This window comes from Salvia miltiorrhiza, chromosome 8 (genome assembly GCF_028751815.1).
Source record: "Salvia miltiorrhiza cultivar Shanhuang (shh) chromosome 8, IMPLAD_Smil_shh, whole genome shotgun sequence".
NCBI lineage: Eukaryota > Viridiplantae > Streptophyta > Magnoliopsida > Lamiales > Lamiaceae > Salvia > Salvia miltiorrhiza.
Genome location: NC_080394.1, coordinates 48827037 through 48844349, shown reverse-complemented (window position 1 = coordinate 48844349; position 17313 = coordinate 48827037). Strand labels below are relative to the sequence as shown.

The 17313-nt window shown below is 38.2% G+C and overlaps 1 protein-coding gene, 2 long non-coding RNA genes and 1 pseudogene across 3 annotated transcripts; all 4 read right to left on the bottom strand.

Annotated features, from left to right (window-relative positions):
* Positions 1-822: 822 nt before the first annotated feature.
* On the bottom strand, positions 823-1800 carry LOC130998587 (uncharacterized). Its single transcript, XM_057924002.1, has 2 exons — positions 1602-1800; positions 823-1556 (listed from the first exon to the last, which is right to left on the bottom strand). Exons 1-2 carry the CDS (start codon positions 1798-1800, stop codon positions 823-825), a joined length of 933 nt encoding a protein of 310 aa, XP_057779985.1.
* Positions 1801-3602: 1802 nt separating this feature from the next.
* LOC130996978 (uncharacterized) lies at positions 3603-5382 on the bottom strand. The gene is made up of 2 exons (XR_009092903.1): positions 5284-5382; positions 3603-3901 (listed from the first exon to the last, which is right to left on the bottom strand). It is a non-coding gene; the product is annotated as an uncharacterized LOC130996978 (long non-coding RNA).
* A 1118-nt stretch (positions 5383-6500) lies between these two features.
* Positions 6501-12567, bottom strand: LOC130998586 (uncharacterized; annotated as a pseudogene).
* A 2760-nt stretch (positions 12568-15327) lies between these two features.
* Positions 15328-17044, bottom strand: LOC130996979 (uncharacterized). The gene is made up of 2 exons (XR_009092904.1): positions 17004-17044; positions 15328-15626 (listed from the first exon to the last, which is right to left on the bottom strand). It is a non-coding gene; the product is annotated as an uncharacterized LOC130996979 (long non-coding RNA).
* Positions 17045-17313: the final 269 nt, after the last annotated feature.

The following is a 17313-nucleotide window of genomic DNA, read 5'->3' as shown; positions in this document are numbered from 1 at the left end:
TCGGAGCCATTATGTACGGTGCTTTGGATATTGGAGCAGCGCCAAGTTCGAGATCAATAGTAAATTCCACTTGTCTATCCGGTGGCAAACCCGGCAAAGCTTCTGAAAAAACATCGTTATACTCCTGCACTACTGGTACATCACCAATGCTTATTTCTGATTTTACTTCTTTATTCAAATAGACCAAGTATGCTACATTCTCCCTATCCCGCAACAACTTCACCGTTTGCATTGCTGATAATACAACAGGTGTTTTCCTCTTTTGCTTTTCCATGCCGTAGAAGCAAGTAGGTTCTTTTCCTGGTGGTTGAAAACAAATTTCCCTCATTTCGCATCGAATCGTCGCATAATTTTCCGTCAACCAATCCATTCCAAGAATAATGTCCACGTCCCACATCGGCATTAAATGCAAACATTTAGCTGTCATCTTAAGGGGACCTAACTCAAATTCTAAGTTAGGACATGTGTGCTTAGTTGTGATACCCTTGCTTAGAGGAGTCATTACCCCCATTTTATTTTTATCTTGTTCTACATTAAGCTCAAAGGTATCTACGCAGGCATATGATATGAATGAATGCGAGGCACCAGTATCAAATAACACAATGATAGGCACACCCTTTAATTGACCCATACCTGCCAAATTACCTTGGTTCTTCTCAAAAGGTTTCTGCTCTAGGGCAAAAATCCGTTGGTGTTGTTGTTGATTCAGCGGCTGCTTCTGTGGTGGTTGTTGTTGTTGCTGCTGCTGCTGCTGTTGTTGTCGATGCTGTTGCTGTGGTTGATGTTGTTATTGCGGCGGTGGAAAATTTCCCTCCATAGCCTTTAGATTTGGACTTGGGTTGGGGTACGGTCTTTCCCTCTATTACCTTGTTGCTTATTTGGGCATTGGTTCGAGAAATGCCCCGCTTGTCCACATGTATAGCAGCTGTTACTACCAGCCTTACAAATTCCAGTATGCATTTTATTGCATTTGGAACACGGTGGAATTCCTTGTTGTCCCAGAGGTGGTTTGACATTTCCAGAGAATTGTTGCTGGCCTGGTCCTTGCCATATCCTCTTGTTGGGCTGATTCTGATATTCCCACTTTCTTTTTCCTTTCTGAGTGGAGTTTTGATTAGCAAAAGGTGGATTCATGGGTGCTCGTGGCTTCGCCTGGTACTGAGGTGGCTCTGGTGCTTGAGGTGTCTTCTCGGGCTGCATAGCTAGTTCCATGTCAAGTGACCTATTCAGAGCTTCAGCATAAGTTAAAGTATCTTGACTTGCTAATATCACTCGGATATCTTGTCTCAGTCCAGCACAGAAAAGCTCAGACATCTTTTCATCTGTGTCTACTTTATATGGAGCATAACGAGTTAAGTCGCAGAATTCACGGTCATACTCTGCAACAGTCTTCTTCCCTTGCTTCAAATTAGTAAATTCCATTTCCTTTTGCTTACGATAACTCCGGGGAACGTATTTGTCAACAAGAGCAGTTTTGAATTGCTCCCAAGTTAAATTCTCAATTTGTTTCGGAGTATAAGTCTTTTGCCTAGCCTCCCACCAGTAGTCGGCTGAGCCTTTTAGTTGAAACGATGTTCATAAAAGACGTTCTTGATCATTACACCTTAGGAAATGAAAGATTCGCTCCATAGATCGGATCCATTCCTCAGCCTCTGTCGGATTTCCAGTCCTACTAAAAGTAGGTGGATTCTGACGAAGAAAAAGTTCTTCTATTATCCTTTCAGGTGGTGGAGATGGAGGTGGTGTAGGTTCCTGATCATATACACCAGCTAGTTCTCGATTTCTTCTTTTAGGCGGCATTCTATTATCAATACATAAAGTCTATATTAAATACATCATCATTGCAAAATAACTCATACTTAAGCAATTGTATTTAACTCATCATACTCAACAAATAGTACCTCATGAAATTTGCTAAATGACCGCGTAGGTCATCATCATATATCATCAGGTAAAAGCTGCCTCCTTGGAGGACTTTTACAAAATAGCAGGGATATGTACAACAAAAATCCCTAGTACTAATCCTGATGTTCTACTATATAAACATCACAACTAGTACTACACCACGGTGCGGTCAGCTAGACTCCGCATCCGTATCATCAAAACATATATATACATCTACACACCACACATAGCTATATACATCTATGTACATACATAAAGTTACTACACCTATCTAACCATCATCAAAGAGTAGCTAACATCTACTCATGCTGCACTGGACTCGCTAGGCTCCGTCTCTGTCTCTCCCTCATGTCGTGGAACCTCGTGAACTCTCACACCCTTACCTGCAGAATCCCTCCTCAAGAACACACGTATCGTCTGACTGTGTGTCTCTGCCTCGTGTGTATCATCCGAGTCGACTACCACATCCGCTTGATTTAGATCTATTGGTTCTCGACGTATGGTTCCAGCAGTTGGCTGCATTCCAGGAGAATCCATATGGTCTCGAGGTACTCCAGGTGGTCTGGAAGGTCCAGCTTCATACTTGTCGCAGAAGCGGGTTCCAAGGATGGTACAGTCGGACGTGAGTGTTTGTTGAGAAGTCGTCTCACTATTAGAGGAAATCACTAGGTAGATCGGTGTAGAAGAACGAAGTAGAGCAGCTATCTCGTCATCCTTATTAGACTCAAGGAGTGGGGCCACCTGAACTGGCTCGGGCGGCACATACGGAGCAGGGTCATCTCGTGGTAAGAAATCGGCAATTCCTCCTCCAGCTTGGATGTAGTCTCCTGGTAACGTGTATGGTCCATAAGGAGCTGCCCCATAGCGGTAATACCGATAACTAACCGCTGCTACGAAACCTGGAAAATCTACATACAGGTCGTATTCTTCACCATAATGGTATAAGTAGTCTGAGGCAATGGAGGTCGCCCAACCCTTCCAGTCGGATGGAAGTATAGTCAACAGTCGAATAATGCCATCATACGAGGAGATCCCATACATGCTAGCTTCCAACCAGTGCTCGTGGAAGTGGGCAAGAAATTCCCCCAATGTGTCTCTCCAGCACATGCCATAGAGAAGGTACTCCCAGCGGATCTCATCCCGTGTCGCTCCAGCACTAACTCTCTTCCTCGCGGTACGTAGGGTACGAGCCATCCTGCCCAATATAACCTTTACAACTTAACTTAACATAATACCCATAAAAACTAACTCCTAATAAATATCCCAAATAATGAAATAGTTCACTCAAATAACACATACTTGAATAATTAAATACTCATCCAAATCACTTACAAAATCATAAAAAGTTTAAAATAAACAATAATCCAAAATAATCTCATAAATATATCCATCACTTCATTCATCAGAATCTCAAACTCTTTAAATCACATCAAAATAATTTTTTTTAGAATGGAAATAATTTAAACTCATACCTGATTAAGCTGGATGAGATGGTGTGCTGAGCATTCATCATTAATATTCTAGTAGTCTAGAGATACAATCTAGACTAAACTCAAAATAAATTAGGCTCAGAGCAAAGGGCCTGCTCTGATACCACTTTGTCGCAGCCCGGCCTAGGATAAAGATAATTAGACCAGGTATCATACGACTAGGGTGGAGAAACGAGAGATGGAAAGTAATTGAAAGTGTCTAAGACAAATAAATAATTAACAACTCACATATATAATCAATGAATCTCAAGAGGTTCGTCACCATCAAACTTTAACAAAAGAAGTTTAAACCAAATAAACATCATAACCAAGATTCGTCAAGCTCATATACAGGTTAAGGTTTTAAAACGTTCTACAACACGTCAAAAGTGATAAGAGAATTAAAGTGTTGCAGCGGAGTACATCATTGGACGTTATGTATGAAGACACAACATCCTGAGCCTATTACTATTTACATAAACAAAAAGCTCCAGCTCAGCACACTTCCATCTTCATCCCAACTTAACCTGCACATTTAGAAAGATATACTGGGCTGAGTACCAAAAGCACTCAGTGAACATGTGCCGAAAACATTTGAAACTCTGCATGATAATGCTATATATTGAACTTGCCACTTTAAGCAATACGCAAGTGATTTCTAAAGCAACCTGTGTTTGGTAAACTGTTTTTACATAATAACTGAAAGTGTCTGCGCAGACTAAGTTCTCATATAAGTATGTACCATATCTACTAATCTCAATAAACACGTTGAGAAGTAGGCCTCCTTCCCCAACGTAACGACAAGCTAACTCAAGGTTAACCGTCACTCTGTGTACACAAATCCTGACTCGCTCAGGACCCGAATTTGTTCTTCTATGTAGATGGTATCATACAAATCTTAAATAATGGCAAGTCAACAATTTGAAAATAAATGCATACACTTAAACATTATATAGTAAAATATGCATCTTTATCTCTTGAGTTAGTAAGCCCACCTGACATATCTTCTTTACTCACTTTATACCCTAGTGTCATGCTCCTTCCTAGCTGGAACCTTTAAATAGATAAAATTTCGTAAGAAAAATAAGGAAAATATATATATATATATATATCTAATATTATAAAAATAACTCATGTTTCCTATTAACTTATTATTCTAACATTTCCTCACATCATATCATCAATACAATAACACCACTCATCCTCTTAACTCAATAAGGAAAAAAAAGAATAAGCTCATAGATGTTTGTCAATTCTCAATGAATAGATACATATTTAGTTTAATAAACTAACTTTATCAATCTCCTCAATCTCTATGAAAATAAACCTCAATGAGCTAAAATTAAACTCCATCAATGCTATTACTCTCAACTATATGCATAAACATAGCAACTTTATCACTTCCCTGCTCTTTATACAATCGAGCTTTATAAAAGAATTGGGTAGTAGGACTGTTCTAATCACAATAATTAATAAAATCACATCATAATATACATATCTCCATCAAAAGGTAGCATAGGAACACTCTTAACACAAAAGCCTTAATTTCCACTAAACTAATAAAATCAACTTCCCAAACTATGTGGCGTAAACTCATAATATACTCATATATGACATAGTTCCAGCTCAAGAACACATATATGAACTCAATTATTCAAGAACATAATTAAAATTTTCGAACTCAACCTAGGGTTTACACTAACTTGAGAAAAATCCAAAATCAAGTAACAATTACTGCAATTACCCACCACAATCATGCTTAGGACATCAGAAACATAGTATATATTAATATTAGAATCATACCTCAACTCTAGTATAAAATTCTCAAATTTTTCGAAGAACCCTAGAATTCAAAGTAGAAATTTCATCCAGTTCGAATCATAAAGAGATAAAGAATTAAAGAATTTACCCTTTCCTTTCAAGATTTTGCAGCTATCACTTGAAATCTCTCTACAAGGTTAACTTGAAAGAAGAAAATGGTGGTTCTTCTTTTTTGGGGAAGAAGGTCGATGGGTTGAGGATGAAGGAAAGGAAATGACTCTTCTCAATTATAGATAATACAATGCTTCATTATCCTCTTTTTTTTCTTGGAAGCCGTGTAATTAAAACAATTTGACAGAGTTAACATTGTTAAAATAATCTAACTCTAACTTCAAGTATTTTGATCCACTTGAATTTCTTTTCTTTTTTTTTTAAATTGTATACTAATAAATCATATAAGACCACTTGACATATATCACTAAATTTGGGGCCACTAGAGAAAATATATATATATATATATAACTACGTACTTAAACTTTAATGACATGAAAAGAAACATATTAATACATTGATTTATAAATAAATGAGATTCTTTTAGGAACACGCCTAAATAAATATTCTCCAACTACAAAAATTTAATGAAGCTATCTACCAACAATTATTCATCTTCAAGAAAATAAAATTAAATAGTCTCATATTATTCACACTATTGATTTAGTAATAAATCTTAATTACTAAACCAATAAACTCATTAGTAAAAAAAATACTCAAATAATTAAATAGCATCTCAAGCTATTTAATTCCTTTAACAAATATATAAATACTAATAAAAATATTATAAAAATATATGGGGTATAACATCCTCTCCCCCTAAAAATAAATTTCATCCCGAAATTTGCGTACCTCGTTAAATAACTCGGGGTACTTCTCTCTCATCTTGTTCTCGAGTTTCCATGTCGCTTCCTCTCGCCCATGGTGTCTCCACTGGACCTTGACCAAGTTAATGGATTTGTTTCGCAGTTGTTGAATCTTGTTATCCAAAATCATTTCAGGTCTCTCTTCATAGCTCATATCTGGTTCAATTTCTATCTTTTCTTGGTGGACGACATGTTTGGGGTCGAAGACATACTTTCGCAATTGCGACACATGAAACACGTTATGCACGTTGCCAAAATTTGGTGGCAGTGCTAATTTGTAGGCGACTGAGCCTATTTTCTCCAAAATCTCATATGGTCCTATGAATCTCGGTTTTAACTTTCCTTTCACTCCAAACTTGGATACTCCTTTAGTCGGCGAAACTTTTAGAAATACTTTGTCCCCCATCTCAAACTGCAGCTCGGTTCGTCGATTATCGGCATAAGATTTTTATCTATCCTGTGCCTCTTTCATTCGTTGTTTTATCTGTCGGACAATTGTAATCATCTCTTCCACCGCATCGGGTCCTAAGACTCTTCTTTCACCTACTTCATCCCAATAAAGGGGAGATCGACACTTCCTCGCATACAAAGCTTCGTATGGTGCCATGTTGATCGTTGCTTGAAAACTATTATTATAAGCAAACTCAATAAGGGGTAGAGCTTGTTCCCATTGCGTGCTTTGATCCAATACAATGGTTCTGACCATATCTTCTAAAGTTTGAATGGTCCTTTCAGATTGCCCATCAGTTTGGGGATGAAAAGTTGTACTGAAATTCAGCTTGGTGCCCAATTCTTTCTGTAGACTCATCCAAAATCGTGAGGTAAACTTAGAATCTCGGTCCGACGTAATAGTTATTGGTATTCCATGTAATCGTACTATTTCTTGGACATACAATTGGGCCAATTTGTCAGAGCCATAAGTAATGGGGATTGGAATAAAATGAGCACTCTTCGTAAGTCGGTCTACGATTACCCAAATTGCTGTATTTCCTCATTTGGACTTTGGTAGACCGGTTACAAAATCCATTGTTATATGTTCCCATTTCCATTTCGGAACTTCCAACGGTTGTAACTTCCCATAAGGTCGTTGGTGTAACGCCTTTACCTGTTGACAAGCCAAGCATCGTTCAACGAAAGAAGCTATGTCTCGTTTCATTCCTTCCCACCAGAATTTCTGTTTAAGATCTTGATACATTTTGGTGCTTCCTGGGTGAGCAGTATACAGCGTTTTATGAGCTTCACTCATGATTTCGTCCTTTAAGCTTTTATCATTCGGAACAACAAGTCTTCCCTCCAACAAAATTGCATTGTCTGCTGCTTCTTTATATCCACTAACTCGTTCTGTCCGAATTTTGAGTCGTAACCCTTCTACCTTTTCATCATTTCTTTGCGCATTGGCCACCCTAGTTCTCAGATCAGGAGTTATTGTCAAGGTCGCTATCATACCCTCCATAGTTTGTGTCATATCCCGGCTTTTAATCACTGATTAAAGGCTTAATTATTAATAAGTAGGGTTCGGCATCCATTAATAATAAAACTGGTTTGATTTATCTGATGTATTTTAATCGTTATACATGTGTTTTGATGTGCTTAGTTCTTATTAATATTTGAATCCGTTTGAGATTTAAAAATATTTTTATTATTATAGTGCATAAAGTTTAATCAGTGGGTTGAGTGATTTCTCTGGCGGAGTGCAATTTCTCTGGCGGAGTGCGATTTCTCTGGCGGAGTGTGATTCCTCTGGCGGAGTGCGATTTCTCTGGCGGAGTGCGATTTCTCTGGCGGAGTGCGATTCCTCTGGCGGAGTGTGATTCCTCTGGCGGAGTGCGTTTCCTCTGCTCTGGCGAGTTTTGATTCCTCTGCTCTGGCAAGTTTTGATTCCTCTGCTCTGGCGAGTTTTTCATTTCTCTGCTCTGGTGCGGAACTGACGTGAGAGAGAGAGGAGTCAAAGCAAGTGGATAAACATAGTTAACGGATAAGATATTTTATGCAAGTGGATAATTAAGCATGTGTTATTTATCCAATACTTGATGGCTAAGTAAATGGGGTTATATAAATAACACCCTTCTCTTTCATTCCTCATAACAGACGTCATTTTCCTCTCTCTTTCCTCTTTCTTCTCTCTCTTCTCTGTCGACTGTCTTCACCCAATACCATTGATGAGATAGTAAAAAGCTTCACAAGCAACTTGTATGTCATAACCACCGATTAAATCAAGCTGAAAACACTTTTAGATCCATAGAACAAAAGCTGGGTTGAAGGTTCGAGCTAGGAATCAAGAAGGTGGAGTTATACTTTTCTCTACACAAATCATAAAAGTAAGCTTCTAAACACATGAATCTACTTATATCTAAGCTTTGTGAGCATGTAAATGGAGGGTCAAAGCATGAAAATAACTCCTAATTCAAGCTGGTAAATTTCAAAAATTACTAGGGTTGGAAAGTTGAAGTTCGTAAAGAAAGTGAAAATTGAGTGGTTATATGAGTTCTTGAGCATGCTATGATGTTAAGTGATGGTTTAGATTGATGATTAGAAGTGATGAAATGAGTTTTGGTATGAGTTTGTTGTTGAGAATTATGATGTTATACTCAGGTTAGAAATGTTTTTGAAATATATGAGTTTTAAGTACAAATTGGAGAATTTCGTAGGCTTACTGACCTACTGTGATCGACGGTTTTTCGATGTCTAATAGCTTTGAAACTTTTATAGCAAGTCTCTACATGAGTCGTGAGTACCCTGGTAAAATTTCAAACCATTCCAACTTCGTTTGATATTTCTTTAAAATACAATACCTAAACTGCACATTACTACCGAGAATTTCAGAGAACAGGGGAAAAAGTCATTCATTTCAGTGGCTTCCTGTGTGATCTAGCTTTCCAAACTTTTATGGTATTAACCTTATTGTGTTATCTAGATATCCACCAAAGTTGAGCCCAGTCTGACAACGTTTACTATTTTTCAAAAATCCAAGTTTGCGATTGCTCAAAATTGCCGAACATGGTAGATCGTGGTAAAAACATCATATCTCTCAAACCACTTGGAGTTTCGACTCTACTTTTTTTTTAAACTAGACACGAAGATCTTTCTTTTGGTATGAGTCTCGAGTCTAGGAGACATCGGAGTCAGAACAGATTAAATTTTGAAGTTGAGCCAGTGTAAAATCAGAGCATGTTTCGATGATGTTTGATTGTGATTCTTATGTGCCTTATGTGTTAGTGTTGCCTATATGTTTGAATGAGATTAGACGAGGTATGATGGTTTTTGACTATCTTTAATGGAACGAATTATGGATGCTAGAACCCTAAAAACACTAAAATATACCCTAGACACGTAGAATTAGACTTTGTCTTGTGACAATTTTCTTCGCGAACTTACCGACTCTTCATCAATAAAGGTCCGGGCGACAGGAAGTGAAGTCGAAGAAGAAGCGACTCCATGCTAGCTTAAGAACGTTTGAGGTGGGCATTACTTTTACTATACGTATATAGAGATCCCATGCGTGACGTAGGCCTCATATACGAATATATGTGCATGACAAGTTTTAACCGTTATTCAGCTTTTATGAAATGCTTATATGTTCAATGTCATTATGAAAATGAAAATGTTTATGAAATGATTGACTGCCAAAAATATTTATGTTTTTATATGTATCCTATCTGTGTTGGTTCGCCAACTTTAAAGGAAATCCAATTGGGATCCTATGCTAGACAAAGGTCGCTAGCTAGGGTTAACGTGTACACTCATGGAGACCGCGAGTCGCTTGCGACCGGTCTTGGCGTCCGTGGTAAGGAGGCCTCCTTCCCGGCGCGTGACAGAAAAGAACAGATATGGATCATATGAAGGAAAATGATCGGCCGATCGACTTTATGAAAATGAAAGAAATGTTTTAGTAAGCGCAGGCTATTCAAGAAAACCCCCGTGTGTTACTATTGGCAGTTCAATTTATATATGTATGTATGTTATATTTTTTTCGGCTTATGCCACTGGGTATTTTTATACTCAGCCCTGCATGTATTTCTAAATGTGCAGGTTGAGCAGGCGATGGAATGGATCGGTGTTGAGCGGATTCCCTTTTTATGGTCATGTAATGAAACCTTGAGTATGCATCTCCATATGCATAACTCACACGTTTTTCCGCTGCAAACACTCTGACTTATTTATCGGTTCTACTTGAACTTATTACTACTTCAGCTTGTTTAACTTCCTTTTGAGGTCTAGTCGTTATGGCAAGCTCGTTTGTAAACTACCCAAGCGGTTATATATATATATATATATATATATATATATATATATATATATCACTAGTTTGTTGTTGTTAATATTGATTACTTAACAAACCCCCTTTAGATTATATTTTACATTGTTCACCCCAAGTCATAACCCCGGTTAACCCGTCATTGGGATAGTGGGGTGTGACAGTTTGCGGTGGCAAAATCACTTCTAGCTTCAATTTTTCAAAATTCTTGATAAGTTCTTTTTGTGTGAGGAGAAACCCTAGCTTGGATTGGCTCTTTCTACTTAAAGCATCAGCTACTACATTAGCTTTCCCTGCATGATAATTGATTCCACAGTCGTAGTCTTTAACCAATTCAAGCCATCGTCTTTGTCTCATGTTCAGATCTTTCTGCTCAAAGAAATGTTTGAGACTTTTGTGATCTGTATAGATTTCGCACCTAGCCCCATAGAGATGGTGTCTCCAAATTTTAAGTGCATGGACTACAGCTGCTAGTTCTAGGTCGTGTGTTGGATAATTCAATTCATGTGGTCGTAGTTGTCGTGATGCATAGGCAATGACTTTGCCGTTCTGCATCAACACACAACCTAGTCCAATCTTTGAAGCATCAGTGTAAATTGCATATTCTTTATCAGCTTCTGGCACTGCCAACACTGGGGCTGTAGTTAACTTATTCTTGAGTTCTTGGAAGCTCTCTTCACATTCCTCCGTCCATATAAATTTGGTATTCTTCTTGAGTAATTGAGTCATCGGCCGTGCTATCTTAGAGAATCCTTCAATAAATCTTCGATAGTACCCAGCAAGACCTAAGAAACTGCGAATTTCGTTAGCTGTAGTGGGTGATTTCCACTCTTGCACAACTTGTACTTTTGCAGGGTCAACCTTAATTCCTTCCGATGAGACAATATGCCCCAAGAAATTTACTTCTCTCAACCAAAATTCGCATTTGCTGAACTTGGCATAAAGTTTTTCAGCTCTTAATCTCTCCAATACAGTCTTGAGATGTTCTTCATGTTCTTCTTTACTCTTTGAGTAGATAAGAATATCGTCTATGAACACCAATACAAACTTATCCAAATATGTGTGAAATACACGGTTCATAAGGTCCATGAACACTGCTGGGGCATTGGTTAACCCAAAAGGCATTACTAGAAAATTCATAGTGTCCATACCTTGTTCGAAAAGCAGTTTTAGGGACATCATCTCGTCGTATCTTCAATTGGTGATATGCAGATCTCAAATCCATTTTTGAAAAGACACTTGCTCCTCTAAGCTGATCAAACAAGTCGTCTATTCTTGGCAGAGGGTATTTGTTCTTTAACATGAGTTTATTTAACTCACGGTAATCGATACACATCCTCAATGTATCGTCCTTTTTCTTGACAAACAGGACTGGTGCTCCCCACGGAGACACGCTTGGTCGAATGAATCCTAGATCAAGAAGTTCTTGCAGTTGAATTTTTAATTCCTGCAATTCTTTCGGAGCCATTCTGTACGGTGCTTTGGATATTGGAGCAGCGCCAGGTTCGAGATCAATAGTAAATTCCACTTGTCTATCCGGTGGCAAACCCGACAAAGCTTCTGGAAAAACATCGTTATACTCCTGCACTACTGGTACATCACCAATGCTTATTTCTGATTTTACTTCTTTATTCAAATAGACCAAGTATGCTACATTCTCCCTATCCCGCAACAACTTCACGGTTTGCATTGCTGATAATACAATAGGTGTTTTCCTCTTTTGCTTTTCCATGCCGTAGAAGCAAGTAGGTTCTTTTCCTGGTGGTTGAAAACAAATTTCCCTCATTTCGCATCGAATCGTCGCATAATTTTCCGTCAACCAATCCATTCCAAGAATAATGTCCACGTCCCACATCGGCATTAAATGCAAACATTTAGCTGTCATCTTAAGGGGACCTAACTCAAAGTCTAAGTTAGGACAGGTGTGCTTAGTTGTGATACCCTTGCCTAGAGGAGTCATTACCCCCATTTTATTTTTATCTTGTTCTACATTAAGCTCAAAGGTATCTACGCAGGCATATGATATGAATGAATGCGAGGCACCAGTATCAAATAACACAATGATAGGCACACCCTTTAATTGACCCATACCTGCCAAATTACCTTGGTTTTTCTCAAAATGTTTCTGCTCTAGGGCAAAAATCCGTTGGTGTTGTTGTTGATTCAGCGGCTGCTTCTGTGGTGGTGGTTGTTGTTGCTGCTGCTGTTGCTGTTGCTGTGGTTGATGTTGTTGTTGCGGCGGTGGAAAATTTCCCTCCATAGCCTTTAGATTTGGAGTTGGGTTGGGGTACGGTCTTTCCCCTCTATTACCTTGTTGCTTATTTGGGCATTGGTTCGAGAAATGCCCCGCTTGTCCACATGTATAGCAGCTGTTACTACCAGCCTTACAAATTCCAGTATGCATTTTATTGCATTTGGAACACGGTGGAATTCCTTGTTGTCCCAGAGGTGGTTTGACATTTCCAGAGAATTGTTGCTGGCTGGTCCTTGCCATATCCTCTTGTTGGGCTGATTCTGATATTCCCACTTTCTTTTTCCTTTCTGAGTGGAGTTTTGATTAGCAAAAGGTGGATTCATGGGCGCTCGTGGCTTCGCCTGGTACTGAGGTGGCTCTGGTGCTTGAGGTGTCTTCTCGGGCTGCATAGCTAGTTCCATGTCAAGTGCCCTATTCAGAGCTTCAGCATAAGTTAAAGTATCTTGACTTGTTAATATCACTCGGATATCTTGTCTCAGTCCAGCACAGAAAAGCTCAGACATCTTTTCATCTGTGTCTACTTTATATGGAGCATAACGAGCTAAGTCGCAGAATTCACGGTCATACTCTGCAACAGTCTTCTTCCCTTGCTTCAAATTAGTAAATTCCATTTCCTTTTGCTTACTATAACTCCGGGGAACGTATTTGTCAACAAGAGCAGTTTTGAATTGCTCCCAAGTTAAATTCTCAATTTGTTCCGGAGTATAAGTCTTTTTCCTAGCATTCCACCAGTAGTCGGCTGAGCCTTTTAGTTGAAACGATGTGCATAAAAGACGTTCTTGATCATTACACCTTAGGAAACGAAAGATTCGCTCCATAGATCGGATCCATTCCTCAGCCTCTGTCGGATTTCCAGTCCCACTAAAAAGTTCTTCTATTCTCCTTTCAGGTGGTGGAGATGGAGGTGGTGTAGGTTCCTGATCATATACACCAACTAGTTCTCGATTTCTTCTTTTAGGCGGCATTCTATTATCAATACATAAAGTCTATATTAAATACATCATCATTGCAAAATAACTCATACTTAAGCAATTGTATTTAACTCATCATACTCAACAAATAGTAACTCATGAAATTTGCTAAATGACCGCGTAGGTCATCATCATATATCATCAGGTAAAAGCTGCCTCCTCGGAGGACTTTTACAAAATAGCAGGGATATGTACAGCAAAAATCCCTAGTACTAATCCTGATGTTCTACTATATAAACATCACAACTAGTACTACACCACGGTGCGGTCAGCTAGACTCCGCATCCGTATCACCAAAACATATATATACATCTACACACCACACATAGCTATATACATCTATGTACATACATAAAGTTACTACACCTATCTAACCATCATCAAAGAGTAGCTAACATCTGCTCATGCTGCACTGGACTCGCTAGGCTCCGTCTCTGTCTCGCCCTCATGTCGTGGAACCTCGTGAACTCTCACACCCTTACCTGCAGAATCCCTCCTCAAGAACACACGTATCGTCTGACTGTGTGTCTCTGCCTCGTGTGTATCATCCGAGTCGACTACCACATCAGCTTGATTTAGATCTATTGGTTCTCGACGTATGGTTCCAACAGTTGGCTGCATTCCAGGAGAATCCATATGGTCTCGAGGTACTCAAGGTGGTCTGGAAGGTCCAGCTTCATACTCGTCGCAGGTGCGGGTTCCAAGGATGGTACAGTCGGACGTGAGTGTTTGTTGAGAAGTCGTCTCACTATCAGAGGAAATCACTAGGTAGATCGGTGTAGGAGAACGAAGTAGAGCAGCTATCTCGTCATCCGTATCAGACTCAAGGAGTGGGGCCACCTGAACTGGCTCGGGCGGCACATACGAAGCAGGGTCATCTCGTGGTAAGAAATCGGCAATTCCTCCTCCAGCTTGGATGTAGTCTCCTGGTAACGTGTATGGTCCATAAGGAGCTGCCCCATAGCGGTAATACTGATAACTAACCGCTGCTACGAAACCTAGAAAATCTACATACAGGTCGTATTCTTCACCATAATGGTATAAGTAGTCTGAGGCAATGGAGGTCGCCCAACCCTTCCAGTCGGATGGAAGTATAGTCAACAGTCGAATAATGCCATCATACGAGGAGATCCCATACATGCTAGCTTCCAACCAGTGCTCGTGGAAGTGGGCAAGAAATTCCCCCAATGTGTCTCTCCAGCACATGCCATAGTGAAGGTACTCCCAGCGGATCTCATCCCGTGTCGCTCCAGCACTAACTCTCTTCCTCGCGGTACGTAGGGTACGAGCCATCCTGCCAATATAACCTTTACAACTTAACTTAACATAATACCCATAAAAACTAACTCCTAATAAATATCCCAAATAATGAAATAGCTCACTCAAATAACACATACTTGAATAATTAAATACTCATCCAAATCACTTACAAAATCATAAAAAGTTTTAAATAAACAATAATCCAAAATAATCTCATAAATATATCCATCACTTCATTCATCAGAATCTCAAACTCTTTAAATCACATCAAAATAATTTTTTTTAGAATGGAAATAATTTAAACTCATACCTGATTAAGCTGGATGAGATTGTGTACTGAGCATTCGTCATTAATATTCTAGTAGTCTAGAGATACAATCTAGACTAAACTCAAAATAAATTAGGCTCAGAGCAAAGGGCCTGCTCTGATACCACTTTGTCGCAGCCCGGCCTAGGATAAAGATAATTAGACCAGGTATCATACGACTAGGGTGGAGAAACGAGAGATGGAAAGTAATTGAAAGTGTCTAAGACAAATAAATAATTAACAACTCACATATATAATCAATGAATCTCAAGAGGTTCGTCACCATCAAACTTTAACAAAAGAAGTTTAAACCAAATAAACATCATAACCAAGATTCGTCAAGCTCATATACAGGTTAAGGTTTTAAAACGTTCTACAACACGTCAAAAGTGATAAGAGAATTAAAGTGTTGCAGCGGAGTACATCATTGGACGTTATGTATGAAGACACAACATCCTGAGCCTATTACTATTTACATAAACAAAAAGCTCCAGCTCAGCACACTTCCATCTTCATCCCAACTTAACCTGCACATTTAGAAAGATATGCTGGGCTGAGTACCAAAAGCACTCAGTGAACATGTGCCGAAAACATTTGAAACTCTGCATGATAATGCTATATATTGAACTTGCCACTTTAAGCAATACACAAGTGATTTCTAAAGCAACCTGTGTTTGCTAAACTGTTTTTACAGAGTAACTGAAAGTGTCTGCGCAGACTAAGTTCTCATATAAGTATGTACCATATCTACTAATCTCAATAAACACGTTGAGAAGTAGGCCTCCTTCCCCAACGTAACGACAAGCTAACTCAAGGTTAACCGTCACTCTGTGTACACAAATCCTGACTCGCTCAGGACCCGAATTTGTTCTTCTATGTAGATGGTATCATACAAATCTTAAATAATGGCAAGTCAACAATTTGAAAATAAATGCATACACTTAAACATTATATAGTAAAATATGCATCTTTATCTCTTGAGTTAGTAAGCCCACCTGACATATCTTCTTTACTCACTTTATACCCTAGTGTCATGCTCGTTCCTAGCTGGAACCTTTAAATAGATAAAAATTTCGTAAGAAAAATAAGGAAAATATATATATATCTAATATTATAACAATAACTCATGTTTCCTATTAACTTATTATTCTAACATTTCCTCGCATCATATCATCAATACAATAACACCACTCATCCTCTTAACTCAATAAGGAAAAAAAAAAGAATAAGCTCATAGATGTTTGTCAATTCTCAATGAATAGATACATATTTAGTTTAATAAACTAACTTTATCAATCTCCTCAATCTCTATGAAAAGAAACCTCAATGAGCTAAAATTAAACTCCATCAATGCTACTACTCTCAACTATATGCATAAACATAGCAACTTTATCACTTCCCTGCTCTTTATACAATCGAGCTTTATAAAAGAATTGGGTAGTAGGGCTGTTCTAATCTCAATAATTAATAAAATCACATCATAATATACATATCTCCATCAAAAGGTAGCATAGGAACACTCTTAACACAAAAGCCCTAATTTCCACTAAACTAATAAAATCAACTTCCCAAACTATGTGGCGTAAACTCATAATATACTCATATATGACATAGTTCCAGCTCAAGAACACATATATGAACTCAATTATTCAAGAACATAATTAAAATTTTCGAACTCAACCTAGGGTTTACACTAACTTGAGAAAAATCCAAAATCAAGTAACAATTACTGCAATTACCCACCACAATCATACTTAGGACATCAGAAACATAGTATATATTAATATTAGAATCATACCTCAACTCTAGTATAAAATTCTCAAATTTTTCGAAGAACCCTAGAATTCAAAGTAGAAATTTCTTCAAGTTCGAATCATAAAGAGATAAAGAATTAAAGAATTTACCCTTTCCTTTCAAGATTTTGCAGCTATCACTTGAAATCTCTCTACAAGATTAACTTGAAAGAAGAAAATGGTGGTTCTTCTTTTTTGGGGAAGAAGGTCGACGGGTTGAGGATGAAGGAAAGGAAATGACTCTTCTCAATTATAGATAATATAGTGCTTCATTATCCTCTTTTTTTTTCTTGGAAGCCGTGTAATTAAAACAATTTGATAGAGTTAACATTGTTAAAATAATCTGACTCTAACTTCAAGTATTTCGATCCACTTGAATTTCTTTTCTTTTTTTAAAAAAAATTGTATACTAATAAATCAT